Here is a 23,932-nt window from a genome sequence, read left to right as displayed (position 1 = left end):
ACACTGATATACCCCACACCCCTCGCTGTAACACACTGACATACCCCACACCCCTCACTGTAACACTGATATACCCCACACCCCTCACTGCAACACTCTGATGCACCCCACACCCTTCACTGTGATACTGATATACCCCTCACTGTAACACTCCCTGATATACCCCACACCCCTCACTGTAACACTGATATACCCCACACCCCTCACTTTAACACTGATATACCCCACACCCCTCACTATAACACTCTGACATACCCCACACCTCACTGTAACACTCCCTGATATACCCCACACCCCTCACTGTAACACTGATATACCCCACACCCCTCACTGTAACACTGATATACCCCACACCCCTCGCTGTAACACACTGACATACCCCACACCCCTCACTGTAACACTGATATACCCCACACCCCTCACTGCAACACTCTGATGCACCCCACACCCCTCACTGTGATACTGACATACCCCACAAGCCTCACTGTAACACTGATATACCCCACACCCCTCACTGTAACACTCTGATATACCCACACCCCTCACTGTAACACTCTGATATACCGCACACCCCTCACTGTAACACTGATATACCCCACACCCCTCACTGTAACACACTGACATACCCCACACTCCTCAATGTAACACTGATATACCCCACACCCCTCACTGTAACACTGATATACCCCTCACTGTAACACTCTGACATACCCCACACCCCTCACTGTAACACTGATATACCCCACACCCCTCCATGTAACACTGATAAACCCCTCACTGTAACACTGATATACCCCACACCCCTCACTGTAACACACTGAGATACCCCACACCCCTCACTGTAACACACTGACATACCCCACACCCCTCACTTTAACACTGATATACCCCACACCCCTCACTGCAACACTCTGATACACCCCACACCCCTCACTGTAACACTCTGACATAACCCACACCTCACTGTAACACTGATATACCCCACAAGCCTCACTGTAGCACTGATATACCCCACACCCCTCACTGTAACACTCTGACATACCCCACACTTCACTGTAACACTGATATACCCCACACCCCTCACTGTAACACTCTGACATACGCCACACCTCACTGTAACACTCTGATATACCCCACACACCTCACTGTAACATTGATATACCCCACACCCCTCACTGCAACACTGACATACCCCACAAGCCTCACTGTAACACTGATATACCCCACACCCCTCACTGTAACACTGATATACCCCACACCCCTCACTGTAACACTCTGACATACCCCACACCCCTCACTGTAACACTGATATACCCCACACCCCTCACTGTAACACTGATATACCTCACACCCCTCACTGTAACACTGATATACCCCACACCCCTCACTGTAACACTGATATACCCCACACCCCTCACTGTAACACTGATATACCCCACACCCCTCACTGTAACTCTCCTTGTAACCAAGTGTAACCCAAGGCAGAGACTCCGGAGGCATACTGATCTGGTTTAAAACAGAACTTAAGAATTACATCAAATTTATAAAAAAGGGCGAAAACCATATGTGGCTCAAACTTGAGAGGGAGATTATCTCAAACACCCTAGATGTTTACATTTGCGCACTTTATATCCCTCCAATCGATTCCCCGTACTTCAAAGAGGACACCTTCTCCAACATGGAGGGGGAAATTATCCAATACCAGGCCCAGGGGAACGTGTTGATCTGTGGGGACCTCAATTCAAGAACGGGCGAAGAACCAGACTTCACCAATAATCAGGGAAACAATTACGTATTCGGGAATAACCACTTTGATATCCCTTCCCTTCCATACAGGCATAACTGCGACAAGCAGTCAAATACCAACGGTAAACAGCTACTACAGCTCTGTCGAAACCTGGGTCTGTACATTGTCAATGGTAGGTTCATAGGAGACCTCCTAGGAAGATCGACCTACTGCTCACCTCTTGGCTGCAGCACAGTAGACTATATGATTACAGACTTGGACCCATCCTCTTTCAGAGCATTCACAGTCAAACCACAAACAACACTGTCAGATCACAGCCAAATTACTATGTTTCTCAAAAAGACAGAAACAAACAACATAGAAACACAACCCAGTAAACTGTGCAACACCAAAAAATCGTACAGATGGGCCAAAAATGACACGGAAAAATACCAGAAAACAATTAGCAATGCATCAACTCAAGCTCTCTTAGACACCTTTCTGGATAACATATACACTCACAATAAAGAAGGCGTAAACCGGGCAGTTAGTAAACTAAACAATATTTTTGATAATTTGGCAACAAATGCAAACTTGAAAGCTCGCAAGAACAAACCCAAAACAAAAAACTATGAAAAATGGTTTGACCATGATTGCCATAACATGAGGAAAAAACTTAGAAAACTATCAAACCAAAAACACAGACATCCAGAAAACGAGGAATTACGCCTTACTTATTGTCAGACGCTAACACAATACAGAAACACACTCAGGACCAAAAAAGAGCAATTTATTAAGAATACACTCAGCTCCATGGAGGAATCCATTGAGTCGAATTGTTTCTGGGACAACTTGAAAACACTACACAAAAAACAACACGACGATTTGTCCATTCAAAATGGGGACACATGGGTAAACCACTTTGAAAAATTATACCAGAAAAACACTCTAGGACCAGAACAACACCAAATACGCAAAAAACTGGAAAAGCTTGAAATGGCCATAAAAGATAACCATAACCCGCTAGACGCCATAATAACAGAAAAAGAACTTCTTGAAAAACTCAAGGACCTGCGACCAGGAAAAGCTTGCGGGACAGACGGCATACTAAACGAGATGATTAAACACGCAGACGACAAACTGAAACTGGCTATCCTAAAACTCTTCAACTTGGTTCTGAGTGTCGGTTATTTCCCTGACATCTGGGACAAAGGACTCATAACACCCATATACAAAAGTGGGGACAAAATCGACCCAAACAACTATCGAGGCATCTGTGTAAACAGTAACCTGGGGAAGGTATTCTGTAACATCATAAACAAAAGACTTATAAACTTCCTTGAAGAGCACAATGTCTTGAGTAAAAGCCAAATTGGATTCCTGCCAAACTATAGAACATCCGATCATATCTTCACCCTACAGACCCTAATTGACAAACACGTTCACCATAACAAAAGCAAAATCTACGCATGCTTTGTAGATTTCCAGAAGGCTTTCGACTCCATCTGGCATGACGGTTTATTCCTGAAACTTATCGAAAGCGGGGTAGGAGGGAAAACATATGATGTAATTAAATCAATGTATACAAACAATAAATGTGCAGTTAAAATTGGAGACAAACAAACAAAATACTTCCCACAGGGGCGGGGGGTGACGCAGGGCTCGCCAATCTCACCGACACTCTTTAATATTTACATTAATGGATTGGCAAAACTACTTGAACAATCTACAGCACCCGGCCTCACCCTATATGAATCCAAGGTTAAATTCCTCCTCTATGCCGACGACCTGGTTCTGCTGTCACCAACTAAGGAGGGTCTACAGCAGAACCTGGACCTGCTGGAGTCGTACTGCCAGACTTGGGCCCTGACAATAAATCCCCAAAAAACCAAAGTCCTTGTGTTCCAGCAAAGATCCAAACAACATGGACCCACAATAAATTTCACAGTAGGAACAACCAAAATTGAACAAACCACTCACTACACATACTTGGGCTTAAAAAATCAGTTCTACGGGAAACTTCAAACTGGCTGTGAATGAACTGAAAGAGAAAGCAAGAAGGGCTTTCTATGCCATCAAAAAATCAACCCAAATAGAAATCCCAATTAGCATTTGGCTCAAAATTTTCAAATCAGTAATTGAACCAATTGCACTCTATGGCAGTGAGGTCTGGGGACCACTAACACAACAAGATTTTGCAAAATGGGACAAACACCCAATTGAGATCCTACATGCGGAATTCTGTAAAAGTATCCTCCGGACTCAAAGGAAAACAGTAAACAACGCATGCAGGGCGGAACTAGGCCAATACCCATTAATAATCACTATCCAAAAAAGAGCCACCAAATTTTGGAATCACCTACAAATGAGCAACCCCCAATGCTATCACTACGACGCCCTGAAATGCCAAGAGCTGACCATAAAGAAGAATACCCTCAGTCAACTAGTCCTGGGACTCAATAAAGTAACTAATAACAATACTAACAATAACCAGTCCCAGGACAGTGACAGGGTAACACAAAGAATTCGACCCAACACAATCGTCGCTAAGCAAAAGGAAAAATATCTGTCATATTGGGCAGAAACAACAAAAACCCAAAGCAAACTCAATTGCTACTTGGCCCTAAACAGACAATACAACATAGCTGATTACCTGACCATGGTAAAGGATAACAAACTGAGAAGAACCTTGACAAGGTACAGACTTAGCGAACATAGCCTAGCGATCGAAAAAGGCAGACCAGGCTGCCAAGAGAAGACAGGATATGCTCTCACTGCAGTCAGGGAGTAGTTGAGACAGAGATGCACTTCCTCACAGCCTGTGGAAAATATCAGGGCATCAGAGAGAATTTCTACCAAAAATTCTCACAAATATGCCCTGAATTCAGAAATCTGACTGACAACCAAAAACTCCCATTCCTACTGGGGGAGGAGAGAAGCTGTGTAACACTGGCAGCACACTATGTTACAGCTTGCCATGAACAGAGGGACAACCAGTAAACTAAGACAGGAGTATATATGGACAGGGCGAATGTGTATTTATAAACTCAGGGATGTACCTGTTTATACGCTGTATGAATGGAACCGCGTTTATGTGTTCAACCATAAATGTATTTTGATGCTTTGGCAACATAAGATGTACCTTATCATGCCAATAAAGTGATTTGTATTGTATTGTATTGATATACCCCACACCCCTCACTGTAACACTCTGATATACCCCTCACTGTAACACTCTGATATACCCCACACCCCTCAGTGTAAAACTCTGATATACCCCACACCCCTCACTGTAACACTCTGATATACCCCACACCTCACTGTAACACTCTGATATACCCCACACCCCTCACTGTAACACTGATATACCCCACACCCCTCACTGTGACACTGATATACCCCACACCCCTCACTGTAACACTCCCTGATATACCCCACACCCCTCACTGTAACACTGATATACCCCACACCCCTCACTGTAACACTGATATACCCCACACCCCTCACTGTAACACACTGACATACCCCACACCCCTCACTGTAACACTGATATACCCCACACCCCTCACTGTAACACACTGACATACCCCACAAGCCTCACTGTAACACTGATATACCCCACACCCCTCACTGTAACACTCTGATATACCCACACCCCTCACTGTAACACGGATATACCCCACACCCCTCACTGTAACACACTGACATACCCCACACCCCTCACTGTAACACTGATATACCCCACACCCCTCACTGTAACACTGATATACCCCTCAATGTAACACTCTGACATACCCAACACCTCACTGTAACACTCTGATATACCCCACACCCCTCACTGTAACACTCTGACATGCCCCACACCCCTCACTGTAACACTGATACGCCCCTCACTGTAACACTCTGACATACCCCACACCTCACTGTAACACTCTGATATATCCCACACCTCTCACTGTAACACTCTGATATACCCCACACCCCTCACTGTAACACTCTGATATACCCCACACCTCACTGTAACACTCTGATATACCCCACACCCCTCACTGTAACACTGATACACCCCTCACTGTAACACTCTGACATACCCCACACCGCAGTGTAACACTCTGATATACCCCAGACCCCTCACTGTAACACTGATATACCCCACACCCCTCACTGTTACACTGATATACCCCACACCCCTCACTGTAACACTGATTTTCCCCACACCCCTCACTGTAACACTCTGACATACCCCACACCTCACTGTAACACTCTGATATACCCCACACCCCTCACTGTAACACTGATATACCCCACACCCCTCACTGTAACACTGTGATATACCCACACCCCTCACTGTAACACTCTGATATACCCCACACCCCTCACTGTAACACTGATATACCCCACACCCCTCACTGTAACACACTGACATACCCCACACCCCTCACTGTAACACTGATATACCCCACACCCCTCACTGTAACACTGACATACCCCTCACTGTAACACTCTGACATACCCCACACCCCTCACTGTAACACTCTGATATACCCCACACCCCTCACTGTAACACTGATATACCCCTCACTGTAACACTCTGACATACCCCACACCCCTCACTGTAACACTGATATACCCCACACCCCTCCATGTAACACTGATATACCCCACACCCCTCACTGTAACACTGATATATCCCACACCCCTCACTGTAACACTGATATACCCCACACCCCTCACTGTAACACTGATATACCCCACACCCCTCACTGTAACACTGACATACCCCTCACTGTAACACTCTGACATACCCCACACCCCTCACTGTAACACTCTGATATACCCCACACCCCTCACTGTAACACTGATATACCCCTCACTGTAACACTCTGACATACCCCACACCCCTCACTGTAACACTGATATACCCCACACCCCTCCATGTAACACTGATATACCCCACACCCCTCACTGTAACACTGATATATCCCACACCCCTCACTGTAACACTGATATACCCCACACCCCTCACTGTAACACACTGATATACCCCACACCCCTCACTGTAACACTGATATACACGACACCCCTCACTGTAACACTGATATACCCCCCACCCCTCACTGTAACACTGATATACCCCACACCCCTCACTATAACACTGATATGCCCCACACCCCTCACTGTAACATACTGATATACCCCACACCCCTCACTGTAACACTGATATACCCCACACCCCTCACTGTAACACTGATATACCCCACACCCCTCACTGTAACACTGATATACACCACACCCCTCACTGTAACACTCTGACATACCCCACACCTCACTGTAACAGTGATATACCCCACAAGCCTCACTGTAACACTGATATACCCCACACCCCTCAGTGTACCACTCTGACATACCCCACACTTCACTGTAACACTGATATACCCCACACCCCTCACTGTAACACTGATATACCCCACACCCCTCACTGTAACAATGATATACCCCACACCCCTCACTGTAACACTGATATACCCCACACCCCTCACTGTAACACACTGACATACCCCACACCCCTCACTGTAACACTGACATACCCCACACCCCTCACTGTAAAACTCTGACATACACCACACCCCTCACTGTAACACTCTGATATACCCCACACCCCTCACTGTAACACTGATATACCCCACACCCCTCACTGTAACACTCTGACATACACCACACCCCTCACTGTAACACTGATATACCCCACACCCCTCACTGTAACACTCTGACATACACCACACCCCTCACTGTAACACTCTGATATACCCCACACCCCTCACTGTAACACTGATATACCCCACACCCCTCACTGTAACACTCTGATATACCCCACACCCCTCACTGTAACACTCTGATACACCCCACACCCCTCACTGTAACACTCTGATACACCCCACACCCCTCACTGTAACACTCTGATACACCCCACACCCCTCACTGTAACACTCTGATACACCCCACACCCCTCACTGTAACACTCTGATATACCCCGCACCCCTCACTGTAACACTCTGATATACTCCACACCCCTCACTGTAACACTCTGATATACCCCGCACCCCTCACTGTAACACTCTCTGATATACCCCACACCCCTCACTGTAATACTCTGATATACCGCACACCCCGCACTGTAACATTCTGATATACCCCACACCCCTCATTGTAACACTCTGATACACCCCGCACCCCTCACTGTAACACTCTGATATACTCCACACCCCTCACTATAACACTCTGATATACCCCGCACCCCTCACTGTAACACTCTCTGATATACCCCACGCCCCTCACTGTAACACTCTGATACACCCCACACCCCTCACTGTAACATTCTGATATACCCCACACCCCTCACTGTAACACTCTGATATACCCCGCACCCCTCACTGTAACACTCTCTGATATACCCCACGCCCCTCACTGTAACACTCTGATATACCGCACACCCCGCACTGTAACATTCTGATATACCCCACACCCCTCATTGTAACACTCTGATACACCCCGCACCCCTCACTGTAACACTCTGATATACTCCACACCCCTCACTGTAACACTCTGATACACCCCACACCCCTCACTGTAACTCTCTGATATACCCCGCACCCCTCACTGTAACACTCTGATATACCCCACACCCCTCACTGTAACACTCTGATATACCCCACACCCCTCACTTTAACACTCTGATATACCCCACACCCCTCACTGTAACACTCTGATATACCCCACACCCCTCACTGTAACACTCTGATATACCCCACACCCCTCACTGTAACACTCTGATATACCCCGCACCCCTCACTGTAACACTCTGATATACCCCACACCCCTCACTGTAACACTCTGATATACCCCACACCCCTCACTGTAACACTCTGATATACCCCACACCCCTCACTGTAACACTCTGATATACCCCACACCCCTCACTTTAACACTCTGATATACCCCACACCCCTCACTGTAACACTCTGATATACCCCTCACCCTTCACTAACTCTCCGGCATACCGTGAACTCTAATATAAGATGCAGTGCAGCAGAAGGTCAGGTACCTGGTGAGCTGTGGCTGGGCTGCTGGTAGAGCTGGTGTGTCAGTGTGTCCCTTTGCTGCCCTTGTCTGTCGCAGTACAGGTACTGCGGAGGCGCACTGAGCGAATGGTGGAACTGCTCGAACTTTCCCGATGGGCACTGGTGCTGGAGGGACGCGCGCTGGGCAGGGTCCCTGCTGAACTGCGCCACCTGCATGTGCTGCACCAGATGGTGGTGGGCAGGCTGCTGCAGGTGGTGGTAGTGGCCCATCTGGTGCTTGGCCTCCCCCGTGGGCTTGTGGGGCTGCTGCTGCATGGGGGCCGCAGGCTGCTGCAGGAAATTCTGCGCCATCTGCTGGGAGGCGGCGGGCAGCTGCTGCTGCTGCTGCAGCCCTGCCAAGCGCCGCAGCTGAGGGTAGCTGTAGTGCAGCGACTGCGGCAGCATGACTTGAGGCTGCTGGGTCGTGGGTGCGCACGGCAGGTGCTGCGGCACCCTGGGGAGGGGATAGCGATGCGCCGGCAGCTTCTCGGAGAGCATCTGCCGCAGCGTGGCATTCTGGGCGTAGCTGCCCATCGCACTGGAGCCCTGAACGAGGGCGTGCCGGTTGGCGAAGGCTTCGTTGAAAGAGTCCAGCTTGCCGTCCGTCCGTTTGGGCAGATGCTCCTCGCACTGCTCGTATGGGAGACCGTAGGCATATCCACTTGACGTGCTGGCCAGCCTGTGGTCGTCTGGCTCTTGCTTCACGATGACCTGGCTGCCCATATCCGAGTGGCCCCAGCCGGCATCCCCAGTCAGCTCCATCCCCTTGGTGCCGCCCATTCCCAGCCTGGTGGGATCCATGGGGTCGGGATCGAAGCAGGGCGAGGCTGGAGGATCAGACTCCTGGACGCTCTCCAGTCCGAGCGCGTGTGAGAGGTCGGCGTCCATCCCCGGCAACGGGCCGCCCTGGTGACGCTGGAAGAAGAGCATTCCCGCTCCGTCGCCAGTCTCCTCGTGGCTCAGCTGCTGGTCGCCCATGGCTTGGCCTCCCTCTGGCTAATCCGCGAATGTCGGCAGAGTCTGGCGGTCATCAGTCACTGGAGCTGGGAGCTGGAACAAAGAGGAGGCGTTAATTAGCAGTCTGGAAGGCTGAATGGTCGGGAGACTTCCCAGACAGGGTGTTGGTGCCGGGGCTGGGGGGCTGGGAGATGGGGTACCCCGCTGTGGGGGTGGGAAGTGGGCCCCACTGAGAGGTTGGGGGGAGGCAGGTGAAGAGAAGGATGGTACCTTCGACAATGCAGCACTACTTCCCTGGGGCGCAAATCGGCAACTTTCTTACCCAAAGGCAGGACTGCTACCAACTGAGACAAGCTGACCCCCATAATCAGTCATGGCATTGGTGCATTTAAGGGGAAGCTGGATAAACACATGAGGGAGAAAGGAAGAGAAGGATATGGTGATAGGGTGAGATGAAGAAAGGTAGGAGGAGGTTCGTGTGGGGCACAATCACCGGCACGGAGCAGTTGGGCCGAAGGGCCTGTTTCTGTGCTGTATGTATTGTGTAACTGTACAAAATTTAACTGCAACCCATCGTCAGTATTCCATGATAATGTCCTACCTCCCCATTATTGACATTTTCCAGACTGAGATACCCAACTGTGGGGGGAGGGAGGGCGGTGTACCCCACTGTGGGGGGGGGAGGGCGGTGTACCCCACGGTGGGGGGAGTGAGGGCGGTGTACCCGACTGCGGGGGGAGGGGGTGCGGTGTACCCCACTGTGTATCTAACCCGTGCTGGACCTGCCCTGGGAGTGTTTGATGGGACAGTGTAGAGGGAGCTTTACTCTGTATCGAACCCGTGCTGTAACTGCCCTGGGAGTGTTTGATGGGACAGTGTAGAGGGAGCTTCACTCTGTATCTAACCCCCGTGCTGTACCTGCCCTCGGAGTGTTTGATGGGACAGTGTAGAGGGAGCTTCACTCTGTATCTAACCCCCGTGCTGTACCTGCCCTGGGAGTGTTTGTTGGGACAGTGTAGAGGGAGCTTTGCTCTGTATCTAACCCATGCTTTACCTGCCCTGGGAGTGTTTGACGGGACAGTGTAGAGGGAACTTTACTCTGTATCTAACCCCGTGCTGTACCTGCCCTGGGAGTGTTTGATGGGACAGTGTAGAGGGAGCTTTACTCTGTATCTAACCCGTGCTGTACCTGCCCTGGGAGTGTTTGATGGGGACAGTGTAGAGGGAGCTTTACTCTGTATCTAACCCGTGCTGTACCTGCCCTGGAAGTGTTTGACGAGACAGTATAGAGGGAGCTTTACTCTGTATCTAACCCGTGCTGTACCTGCCCTGGGAGTGTTTGATGGGACAGTGTAGAGGGAACTTTACTCTGTATCTAACCCGTGCTGTACCTGCCCTGGGAGTGTTTGATGGGACAGTGTAGAGGGAGCTTTACTCTGTATCTAACCAGTGCGGTACCTGCCCTGGGAGTGTTTGATGGGACAGTGTAGAGGGAGCTTTACTCTGTATCTAACCCGTGCTGTACCTGCCCTGGGAGTGTTTGATGGGGACAGTGTAGAGGGAGCTTTACTCTGTATCTAACCCGTGCTGTACCTGCCCTGGGAGTGTTTGATGGGGACAGTGTAGAGGGAGCTTTACTCTGTATCTAACCCGTGCTGTACCTGCCCTGGGAGTGTTTGATGGGACAGTGCAGAGGGAGCTTTACTCTGTATCTAACACGTGCTGTACTTGCCCGAGGAGTGTTTGATGGGACAGTGCAGAGGGAGCTTTACTCTGTATCTAACCCGTGCTGTACCTGCCCTGGGAGTGTTTGATGGGACAGTGTAGAGGGAGCTTTACTCTGTATCTAACCTGTGCTGTACCTGCCCTGGGAGTGTTTGATGTGACAGTGTAGAGGGAGCTTTACTCTGTATCTAACCCGTGCTGTACTTGGCCTAGGAGTGTTTGATGGGACAGTGTAGAGGGAGCTTTACTCTGTATCTAACCCGTGCTGTACCTGCCCTGGGAGTGTTTGATGGGACAGTGTAGAGGGAGCTTTACTCTGTATCTAACCTGTGCTGTACCTGCCCTGGGAGTGTTTGATGGGACAGTGTAGAGGGAGATTTACTCTGTATCTAACCCGTGCTGTACCTGCCCTGGGAGTGTTTGATGGGACAGTGTAGAGGGAGCTTTACTCTGTATCTAACCTGTGCTGTACCTGCCCTGGGAGTGTTTGATGGGACAGTGTAGAGGGAGCTTTACTCTGTATCTAACCCGTGCTGTACCTGCCCTGGGAGTGTTTGATGGGACACTGTAGAGGGAGCTTTACTCTGTATCTGACCAGTGCGGTACCTGCCCTGGGAGTGTTTGATGGGACAGTGTAGAGGGAGCTTTACTCTGTATCTAACCCGTGCTGTACCTGCCCTGGAAGTGTTTCACGGGACAGTGGAGAGGGAGCTTTACTCTGTATCTAACCCGTGCTGTACCTGCCCTGGGAGTGTTTGATGGGACAGTGTAGAGGGAGCTTTACTCTGTATCTAACCCGTGCTGTACCTGCCCTGGGAGTGTTTGATGGGACAATGTAGAGGGAGCTTTACTCTGTATTTAACCCCGTGCTGTACCTGCCCTGGGACTGTTTGATGGGACAGTGAAGAGGGAGCTTTGCTCTGTATCTAACCCGTGCTGTACCTGCCCTGGGAGTGTTTGATGGGGACAGTGCAGAGGGAGCTTTACTCTGTATCTAACCCGTGCTGTACCTGCCCTGGAGTGTTTGATGCGACAGTGTAGAGAGAGCTTTACTCTGTATCTAACCCGTGCTGTACCTGCCCTGGGAGTGTTTGATGGGACAGTGTAGAGGGAGCTTTACTCTGTATCTAACCCATGCTGTACCTGCCCTGGGAGTGTTTGATGGGACAGTGTAGAGGGAGCTTTACTCTGTATCTAACCCGTGCTGTACCTGCCCTGGGAGTGTTTGATGGGGACAGTGTAGAGGGAGCTTTACTCTTTATCTAACCCGTGCTCTACCTGACCTGGGAGTGTTTGACGGGACAATGTAGAGGGAGCTTTACTCTGTATCTAACCCGTGCTGTACCTGCCCTGGGAGTGTTTGACGGGACAGTGTAGAGGGAGCTTTACTCTGTATCTAACCCGTGCTGTACCTGCCCTGGGAGTGTTTGAAGGGACAGTGTAGAGGGAGCTTTACTCTGTATCTAACCCGTGCTGTACCTGCCCTGGGAGTGTTTGATGGGACAGTGTAGAGGGAGCTTTACTCTGTATCTAACCCGTGTTGTACCTGCCCTGGGAGTGTTGGATGGGACAGTGTAGAGGGAGCTTTCCTCTGCATCTAACCCGTGCTGTACCTGCCCTGGGAGTGTTTGATGGGACAGTGTAGAGGGAGCTTTACTCTGTATCTAACCCGTGCTGTACCTGCCCTGGCAGTGTTTGACGGGACAGTGTAGAGGGAGCTTTACTCTGTATCTAACCCGTGCTGTACCTGCCCTGGGAGTGTTTGACGGGACAGTGTAGAGGGAGCTTTACTCTGTATCTAACCCGTGCTGTACCTGCCCTGGCAGTGTTTGACGGGACAGTGTAGAGGGAGCTTTACTCTGTATCTAACCCGTGTTGTACCGGCCCTGTAGTGTTGGGGCGAGAAATGTTCCATTTCCTGCCATTGACGTCCCTCACTCTAAATAGCAGAAAATTTTGCCGAATAATAAATTACGAATGTGTTGGGCGTAATGAGATCCAAATATTAGTAAACGAGAATTAGTGAGAAGTAGCTCTGGTTGATGTCTATCTGTTCAGTGGGAGGGATACATTCGACAAGACACATCTGCTGAAAGGTCCCTGATCTGCATTATTCCCCACCATCCATTTCAGTCGCAAACAGTTCTCACAATGTGCTTGTGTCACTTCGCAAACCATCAGTGCCAATGTCAATTCGATAAAAATGTTGATCAAACTTCTCACTTGAAACCACTACCACCTAAACCGTGATCTTCCAATATCTTTGTTCCCACACAACCAGTCACTAAACGCTCTCGGAATCTCTCGATCGAGTGAGTAATGACTGATCCGGCCCTCTGATACGGAGCTGTCCCTGCTCACGGGTGTGTCGAGGCGGAGTGTCGCGGTGTTTTTCACCCCACATTGTTTCTTTCACCTGAGCTATCGAGACCAACCCGGCAACCGCAGCCAGGACACGCCCTCTGCTCTGGTGCGAGCCTGCAGCCAGGAGCTGTGCCGAATCGGCCAGGGGCCCGGAATTCTTCCCTGGCATTCTTGTCCATGGGCCCCTTCCCCGACCAAGAGGAATTGTAGGAAGCCATTCACCGCCCTCCCTCCCCCACAGTGGGGTACACTGCCCCCCCTCCCCCCACAGTGGGGTACACCGCCCTCCCGCCCCCACAGTGGGGTACACCGCCCCCCCTCCCCCCACAGTGGGGTACACCGCCCTCCCTCCCCCACTGTGGGGTACACCGTCCCCCCTCCCCCCACAGTGGGGTACACCGCCCCCCCTCCCCCCACAGTGGGGTACACCGCCCTCCCTCCCCCACTGTGGGGTACACCGCCCCCCCTCCCCCCACAGTGGGGTACACCGCCCTCCCTCCCCCACAGTGGGGTACACCGCCCTCCCTCCCCCACAGTGGGGTACACCGCCCCCCCTCCCCCCACAGTGGGGTACACCGCCCTCCCTCCCCCACAGTGGGTTACACTGCCCCCCTCCCCCACAGTGGGGTACACCGCCCTCCCTCCCCCACAGTGCGGTACAGGGACAGCATGGGTTAGATACAGAGTAAAGCTCCCTCTACACTGTCCCATCAAACACTCCCAGGGCAGGTACAGCACGGGTTAGATACAGAGTAAAGCTCCCTCTACACTGTCCCATCAAACACTCCCAGGGCAAGTACAGCACGGGTTAGATACAGAGTAAAGCTCCCTCTACACTGTCCCGTCAAACGCTCCCAGGGCAGGTACAGCACGGGTTAGATACAGAGTAAAGCTCCCTCTACACTGTCCCATCAAACACTCCCAGGGCAGGTACAGCACGGGTTAGATACAGAGTAAAGCTCCCTCTACACTTTCCCATCAAACACTCCCAGGGCAGGTACAGCACGGGTTAGATACAGAGTAAAGCTCCCTCTACACTGTCCCATCAAACACTCCCAGGGCAGGTACAGCACGGGTTAGATACAGAGTAAAGCTCCCTCTACACTGTCCCATCAAACGCTCCCAGGGCAGGTACAGCATGGGTTAGATACAGAGTAAAGCTCCCTCTACACTGTCCCATCAAACACTCCCAGGGCAGGTACAGCACGGGTTAGATACAGAGTAAAGCTCCCTCTACACTGTCCCATCAAACACTCCCAGGGCAGGTACAGCACAGGTTAGATACAGAGTAAAGCTCCCTCTACACTGTCCCATCAAACACTCCCAGGGCAGGTACAGCACAGGTTAGATACAGAGTAAAGCTCCCTCTACACTGTCCCATCAAACACTCCCAGGGCAGGTACAGCTCAGGTTAGATACAGAGTAAAGCTCCCTCTACACTGTCCCGTCAAACGCTCCCAGGGCAGGTACAGCACGGGTTAGATACAGAGTAAAGCTCCCTCTACACTGTCCCATCAAACACTCCCAGGGCAGGTACAGCACGGGTTAGATACAGAGTAAAACTCCCTCTACACTGTCCCATCAAACACTCCCAGGGCAGGTACAGCACGGGTTAGATACAGAGTAAAGCTCCCTCTACACTATCCCATCAAACATTCCCAGGGCAGGTACAGCACGGGTTAGATACAGAGTAAAGCTCCCTCTACACTGTCCCATCAAACACTCCCAGGGCAGGTACAGCACAGGTTAGATACAGAGTAAAGCTCCCTCTACACTGTCCCATCAAACACTCCCAGGGCAGGTACAGCACGGGTTAGATACAGAGTAAAGCTCCCTCTACACTGTCCCATCAAACACTCCCAGGGCAGGTACAGCTCAGGTTAGATACAGAGTAAAGCTCCCTCTACACTGTCCCGTCAAACGCTCCCAGGGCAGGTACAGCACGGGTTAGATACAGAGTAAAGCTCCCTCTACACTGTCCCATCAAACACTCCCAGGGCAGGTACAGCACGGGTTAGATACAGAGTAAAGCTCCCTCTACACTGTCCCATCAAACACTCCCAGGGCAGGTACAGCACGGGTTAGATACAGAGTAAAGCTCCCTCTACACTATCCCATCAAACACTCCCAGGGCAGGTACAGCACGGGTTAGATACAGAGTAAAGCTCCCTCTACACTGTCCCATCAAACACTCCCAGGGCAGGTACAGCACGGGTTAGATACAGAGTAAAGCTCCCTCTACACTGTCCCATCAAACACTCCCAGGGCAGGTACAGCACGGGTTAGATACAGAGTAAAGCTCCCTCTACACTGTCCCATCAAACACTCCCAGGGCAGGTACAGCACGGGTTAGATACAGAGTAAAGCTCCCTCTACACTATCCCATCAAACACTCCCAGGGCAGGTACAGCACGGGTTAGATACAGAGTAAAGCTCCCTCTACACTGTCCCATCAAACACTCCCAGGGCAGGTACAGCACGGGTTAGATACAGAGTAAAGCTCCTCTACACTGTCCCATCAAACACTCCCAGGGCAGGTACAGCACGGGTTAGATACAGAGTAAAGCTTCCTCTACACTGTCCCATCAAACACTCCCAGGGCAGGTACAGCACGGGTTGGATACAGAGTAAAGCTCCCTCTACACTGTCCCCATCAAACACTCCCAGGGCAGGTACAGCACGGGTTAGATACAGAGTAAAGCTCCCTCTACACTGTCCCATCAAACACTCCCAGGGCAGGTACAGCACGGGTTGGACACCCTATCCTCTATAAACCTATAACCAGGGGATGCGCAAGGGTGCAGAATTTTAGGAAGGCGGAGTTCTCTGGGTGGGTGTAGGGCCAGAGGAAGTTACAGAGATAGGGAGGGGCCGAGGAGGCCGTAGAAGGATTTGAAAACAAGGATGAAAATTTTAAAATCAAGGTGTTGCTGGGCCACATGTCAGTCAGCAGCTGCAAGAAACAATAATAACCGTTTCAGGTGAAGATTCCTCCTCTTTCAGACGCTGACTTGCCTGCGTGCGCATCAAGCACTTTGTATTTTAGATTCCAATTTGCAGCATTCATGGCTGCTTCTTTCTTACTGACTTTGCACCTGATCCTGAGCAGGCCCCAGCGGAGACACAGTCTGACCGAATAAACACAAACTAAAGAAAAAGGACCAAAGAAAGACTCCCATTACTCCCGCGCCTTTCACCACCTCGGGACGACCCGAAACACTTTACAGCCAATGAATTACTTTTTTTGAAGTGTGGTCACTGTTGTAATGTAGGAAATGTGGCAGCCAATTTCGCACAGCAAGCTCCCCCGAACAGCAATGTGATAATGATCAGATCATCTGTGTTAGTGATGTTGGTTGAGGGATAAATATTGGCCCCAGGACACCGGGGAGAACTCCCCCTGCTCTTCTTCCAATAGTGGCCGTGGGATCTTTTACATCCACCTGAGAGAGCAGAGAGGGCCTCGGTTTAACGTCTCAACAAAAGACGGCCCCTCCGCCAGTGCGGCGCTCCCTCAGTACTGCCCCTCCGACTGTGCGGCGCTCCCTCAGTACTGCCCCTCCGACAGTGCGGCGCTCCCTCAGCACTGCCCCTCCGACTGTGCGGCGCTCCCTCAGTACTGCCCCTCCGACAGTGCGGTGCTCCCTCAGTACTGCCCCTCCGACAGTGCGGCGCTCCCTCAGTACTGCCCCTCCGACTGTGCGGCGCTCCCTCAGTACTGCCCCTCCGACAGTGCGGTGCCCCTCAGTACTGCCCCTCCGACAGTGCGGCGCTCCCTCAGTACTGCCCCTCCGACAGTGCGGCGCTCCCTCATTACTGCCCCTCCGACTGTGCGGCGCTCCCTCAGTACTGCCCCTCCGACAGTGCGGCGCTCCCTCAGTACTGCTCCTCCGACAGTGTGGCGCTCACTCAGTACCGCCCTCCGACAGTGCAGAGCTCCCTCAGTACTGCCCCTCCGACAGTGCAGCACTCCCTCAGTACTGCCCCTCCGACAGTGCGGCGCTCCCTCAGTACTGCCCCTCCGACAGTGCGGCGCTCCCTCAGTAATGACCCTCCGACAGTGCGGCGCTCCCTCAGTACTGCCCCTCCGACAGTGCGGCGCTCCCTCAGTACTGCCCCTCCAACAGTGCGGCGCTCCCTCAGTACTGCCCCTCCGACAGTGCGGCGCTCCCTCAGTACTGACCCTCCGACAGTGCTGCGCTCCCTTAGTACTGCCCCTCCGACAGTGCGGCGCTCCCTCAGTCCTGCCCCTCCGACAGTGCGTCGCTCCCTCAGTACTGCCCCTCCGACAGTGCTGCACTCCCTCAGTACTGCCTCTCCGACAGTGCGGCGCTCCCTCAGTACCGCCCCTCCGACAGTGCGGCGCTCCCTCAGTACTGACCCTCCGACAGTGCGGCGCTCCCTCAGTACTGTCCCTTCGACAGTGCGGCGCTCCCTCAGTACTGTCCGTCCGACAGTGCGGCGCTCCCTCAGTACTGCCCCTCCGACAGTGCGGCGCTCCCTCAGTCCTGCCCCTCCGACAGTGCGGCGCTTCCTCAGTACTGCCCCCTCCGACAGTGCGGCGCTCCCTCAGTACTGCCCCTCCGACAGTGCGGCGCTCCCTCAGTACTGCCCCTCCGACAGTGCGGCGCTCCCTCAGTACTGCCCCTCCGACAGTGCAGCACTCCCTCAGTACTGCCCCTCCGACAGTGCAGCGCTCCCTCAGTACTGCCCCTCCGACAGTGCGGCGCTCCCTCAGTACTGCCCCTCCGACAGTGCGGCGCTCCTTCAGTACTGACCCTCCGACAGTGCGGCGCTCCCTCAGTACTGCCCCTCCGACAGTGCGGCGCTCCCTCAGTACTGACCCTCCGACAGTGCGGCGCTCCCTCAGTACGGCCCCTCTGACAGTGCAGCACTCCCTTAGTACTGCCCCTCCGACAGTGCGGCGCTCCCTCAGTACTGACCCTCCGACAGTGCAGCACTCCCTTAGCACTGCCCCTCCGACAGTGCGGCGCTCCCTCAGTACTGCCCCTCCGACAGTGCGACGCTCCCTCAGTACTGCCCCTCCGACAGTGCGGCGCTCCCTCAGTACTGCCCCTCCGACAGTGCGGCGCTCCCTCAGTACTGACCCTCTGACAGTGCGGCGCTCCCTCAGTACTGACCCTCCGACAGTGCAGTACGCCCTCAGTACTGACACTGGGAGTGTCGGCCTAGGTTGTGGGTCTCAAGTCTCTGGAATGGGACCCGAACCTTCGACCTCTGACTCAGAGGCAGGTGTGCTAGCCACTAAACCACAGCTGACACTGTGGTCTACCATGGATGGGAAAGTACCCAAAGCATTGGCTCCCTTTGCTTCTCTGGCTTCAGTGGGGGAATGGGGTCATGAACTAAACTATCTGACCTTCCTATGAATTTCTACTTCGAAAGATTTGCAAGAATCTGTGCTGTATTCGTTTTTTAAGAAAATAAACAACATAGGAATGGCTACACGATAATCGACCAACGTCCATCTAGTTCGCCCTCTACCATCCCGGGAGTCCCGCGATCTAACGATAACGGAGTTGTTGACCATTCACAGCAATCAATCTCTATCAGTGAGTCTACAACAGACCCAGACACAAGGCGAGGAAAACCCCCAGTGCTGGAGAGCTTTGGGAACCAGAGGTCCAAAGTCCCCTGTTCCTCCCGAGCACGCTGCACTCCCCACACGTCATGGCTCAGATTACTTATAAACTGTGTCCCAAAATATTATTTTCTGAAAGAAATCTATCCACTTTGCATTTGAATGAACCAATACTGACTGCTTCCACCGTCTCCCTGGGGAGCCTGAAGTATACACAATTGAAACATTGATTTTTAGCCTTTATCATACATGAGGATGTTTTACATTGAACCCTTTCTGCCCCTCTCCGCGCAGTTCAATCTATGGTAGTATTACACAGTGTTTACAGCACATAAACTGGCCATTCGGCCCAGCTGCCGGTGTTCTTTATCTCACCCTATCAGCATACCCTTCTATTCCTTTCTCACCACTGAGTCAGAAGGTTGTGGGTTCAAGTCCCACTCCAGGGACTTGAGCACAAAAATCTAGGCTGACGCTCCAGTACGGTACTGAGGGAGCGCTGCACTGTCGGAGGGGCAGTGCTGAGGGAGCGCCGCACTGTCGGAGGGGCAGTGCTGAAGGAGCGCAGCACTGTCGGAGGGGCAGTACTGAGGGAGCGCCACACTGTCAGAGGGGCAGTACTGAGGGAGCGCCGCACTGTCGGAGGGGCGGTACTGAGGGAGCGCCGCACTGTCGGAGGGGCAGTACTGAGGAAGCGCCGCACTGTCAGAGGGGCAGTGCTTAGGGAGCGCCGCACTGTCGGAGGGGCGGTACTGAGGGAGCGCTGCACTGTCGGAGGGGCAGTGCTGAGGGAGCGCCGCACTGTCGGAGGGGCAGTACTGAGGGAGCACCGCACTGTCGGGGGGTGCAGTACTGAGGGAGCGCCGCACTGTCGGAGGGACGGTACTGAGGGAGCGCCGCACTGTCAGAGGGGCAGTACTGAGGGAGCGCCGCACTGTCGGAGGGGCGGTACTGAGGGAGCGCCGCACTGTCGGAGGGGCAGTGCTGAGGGAGCGCCGCACTGTCGGAGGGGCAGTACTGAGGGAGCGCCGCACTGTCGGAGGGGCAGTACTGAGGGAGCGCCGCACTGTCAGAGGGGCAGTGCTGAAGGAGCGCAGCACTGTCAGAGGGGCGGTACCGAGGGAGCGCCGCACTGTCAGAGGGGCGGTACCGAGGGAGCGCCGCACTGTCGGAGGGGCGGTACTGAGGGAGTGCTGCACTGTCGGAGGTGCCGTCTTTCAGATGAGACGTTAAACCGACTCCCCATCTGCTTTCTCAGGTGGACGTAAAAGATCCCATGACACTTTCGAAGAAGAGCAGGGGAGTTCTCCCCGGTGACTGGCCAAAATTTATCCCTCAATCAACATAACAAAAAAACAGATTATCTGGTCATTATCACATTGCTGTTTGTGGGAGCTTGCTGTGCAGAAATTGCCTGCGCGTTTCCTACATTACAACAGTGGTTACACTTCAAAAAGTACTTCATTGGCTGTCAAGCACTGTAAGACGTCCGGTGGTCGTGAAAGGCGCTGTAGAAATGTAAGTCTTTCTTTCTCCCTCGTGTTTATCCAGCTTCCCCTTCAATCCATCTCTACTATTCACCTCAACCACTCCCTGTGGCAGCGAGTTCCACATTCTCCCCACTCTCTGGGTAAAGAAGTTTCTCCTGAATTCCCGATTGGATTTATTAGTGATGATCTTATATTGACGGCCCCTAGTTCTGGTCTCCCCGACAAGTGGAAACATCTCTGCGTCTACCCTATCGTAACCTTAAAGACCTGCATGATAAGAACATAAGAAATAGGAGCAGGAATAGGCCACTTGGCCCCTCGAGCCTGCTCCGCCATTCAATAAGATCATGGCTGATCTTGGGCTCAAAGCCACTTCCCAGCCCGCTCCCCATAACCTTTCACTCCCTTATCTTGCAAAAATGTGTCTATCAGGTCACCCCTCAATCATTATTCTAGAGCAAAGAGCCCCAGCCTGTTTAATCTTTCCTGATTAGCTATAACCTCTCAGTTCTGGTATCATCCTTGTAAATCTATTTTGCACCCTCTCCAGTGCTTCAATATCCTCTTTATAATATGTGGACTAGAACTGTTCGCAGTGCTCCAAGTGTGGTTTAACCGAGGTTCTACACAAGCTTAACATAACTTGGCTGCTTTTCAGTTGTATGGAGTGTATTAGGATTCCCATTCACAGGGTCCAGTACGACCGTTCATGGGCCTTTGAGTTTGAATCCCAATCATAGCTCGGAAAGGCTCCTTCCTGGAGCTCAAACATGGCTCGCAAGTGATAGGGAAGTGTACACCATCCCTGCCTCCGGGCTGAAACAGACCAGTAGCCAAGGCAACTATAACATCAAGCCAGGAAATAAATGGGGATGAAGAGGGATGGGGGGAAGTAGTAATTGGTCTCGATAATTACCGCCCTCAAAAGAACATAAGAATTCGGAGCAGGAGGAGGCCATTCGGCCCCTCGAGCCTGCTCCACCATTCAATAAAATCATGGCTGATCTTCGACCTCAACTCCAGTTTCCCGCCCGATCTCCATGGCCTAGAAATTCAGTGGGCCTTGCGCCCACTTAGCGCCTAAAGAGGTCTTTTGCGCCGGCGGGGTGGTAGCGCGGAAATTGAGTGCAGCGGTATTGGCGGCGGTAGCCGTTAGCGCTGCGCCGGGACCGATGACGTCATCGGTGTGCGCGGTGGCCCGTAACGCCCCGAAACCGCGCCGATCCCCATATTTATTTGCGCCCGCCTCCTCCGAAGCGGGCGCAAACAGCGAACAGAAAACGGGGCCGTCCTGCTACCATAGTGGGGCGCTTTAAAGCTGAAGGTGCGGCCGGTCGCTTTTTCGGCGGCCGCCTGCCCGCACCTCCTTCCCCGGCCTCCTCCACCCCCCCCATTGCCGGCTGGTTTCCATGGAGCCCGGCACTTCTCCGTTGTGCCGGGCTCTTTTGCCGGCACTCGCGATCGGGGCTCCGGCCGTTGCAGGCACCTCCCCCTTAAGAGAAGGAGGAGGCCTGCAGTACCGCAGCCTGCCGCACCGCATCGGGTGGCGCTGCGGCAACTAGCGCGCCGATATTCAGTTGCAGCGCCCCAAACGGAGGCGGGCACACCCTGGTATAGCGCCCGCTTCCGAATTGGGGCGCAGAAGACGAATATACGGCGTGCGCTAATGCCTCCCCGCCCAGCGCTAACTTTTGGGCGCGAGCGAGCTGCCCGCGCCCAAGTGAATTTCTAGGCCCATATCCCTTAATTCCCCTAGAGTCCAAAAATCTCTCGATCTCAGCCTTGCATATACTCAAAGACTCAGCATCCACAGCCCTCTGGGGCAGAGAATTCCAAAGATTCACAACCCTCTGAGTGAAGAAATTCCTCCTCATCTCAGTCTTAACTGGCCGGCTCCTTATCCTGAGACGATGCCCCCTGGTTCTAGACTCTCCAGCCCCGGGGAAACATCCTCTCTGCATCTACCCTGTCAATCCCCCTCAGAATCTTATACATTTCAATGAGATCACCTCTCATTCTTCTAAACTCCAGAGAGTATAGGCCCAGTCTACACAATCTCTCCTCATAGGACAGCCCTCTCACTAAGCAAAATCTTAGTCGTACAGTCCTCACATCTAGCAGCCGCTGGCCTTTAGCTGTCAGTTATTGACTCTGTCCGCACGGTTATTTCCACCTGAGAAACACACTGAGCCGGGGCAGCTCGGTGGACTGACCACTGCAGCAGCGAACTATTCTTGGTGAAAGTTTTGCGATAAAGGTTCTTTTCTTTGGGGTTGACTGGGAAGTTGATTGCTAAGTCCACCTTAAGTCATGTCGAATGATAGAATTGTCACCATATTTCACCACAGCACCTACCTGAGCGAATGGCTGCAAATTGATCAAAGATTGTTTGTTTTTTTGTTATGGTTTTAAGGACCAACTTACCAGAGATCGAGGTTGTTCTACACTACAGATGGCATGCTCTCCCTCCATGACCAGACTGCATAAAGTTGGAAACAGTTTACACTGCCCTTCTGCAGGTAGGTCTCAGACTCAACCATCTCCAGTTCTCGTTCTCTCTGCTTTTTCTTCCCCCCCTCAGGACTCTTAATTTATTTTTTATGTTCCTCTCTTTCTTTTCTTAAGTTTGCTGATGTTATTGGGTGACTAACTTCTCTTGAAGCTACACTGTGAGGCTGAACAAGACGGCAACTTCCTTCCTCCCGTGACCGCAGCACTCATGCTATCTCGAAAAGTCATATCTGCTCGAAGCCGCGTCTTGTTTTTCTGTCGACTCCTATGGGTGCGTTGACACTTCAGTATCTCTGACTGCTTCTGTGCGCGCTAACTCTTGTCAGGTACGTCTCGGCAGGTCAGAGAGCTCCCAGGCCAACCACGTTTCCAGGCTGCTCTGGCCGCTTTCTCAGCGCCTTTGATGTCCACAGGCCGTTCTGGACCAACACGGATGTGT

At 52.3% G+C, this 23,932-nt stretch overlaps 1 protein-coding gene across 1 annotated transcript in view; it reads right to left on the bottom strand.

The window, feature by feature from the left end:
• LOC147093022 (transcriptional-regulating factor 1-like) overlaps window positions 1–23,640 on the bottom strand; it is a 76,525-nt gene extending 52,885 nt beyond the window's left edge. Inside the window, 2 exon segments of the mRNA XM_085976351.1 lie at window positions 8,829–9,894; window positions 23,407–23,640. Of these exon segments, the coding sequence (XP_085832477.1) occupies window positions 8,829–9,822 (994 nt within the window). The 5' untranslated portion in view covers window positions 9,823–9,894; window positions 23,407–23,640.
• Window positions 23,641–23,932: the final 292 nt, after the last annotated feature.

The sequence above is a fragment of the Somniosus microcephalus genome, unplaced genomic scaffold (assembly GCF_052327205.1).
Source record: "Somniosus microcephalus isolate GS21.2 unplaced genomic scaffold, FLI_Smic_1.0 unresolved_chr2, whole genome shotgun sequence".
Classification (NCBI taxonomy): Eukaryota; Metazoa; Chordata; class Chondrichthyes; order Squaliformes; family Somniosidae; genus Somniosus; species Somniosus microcephalus.
Note: the sequence above shows the minus strand (reverse complement) of the source record. Positions and strands in the feature narration are given on the sequence as shown.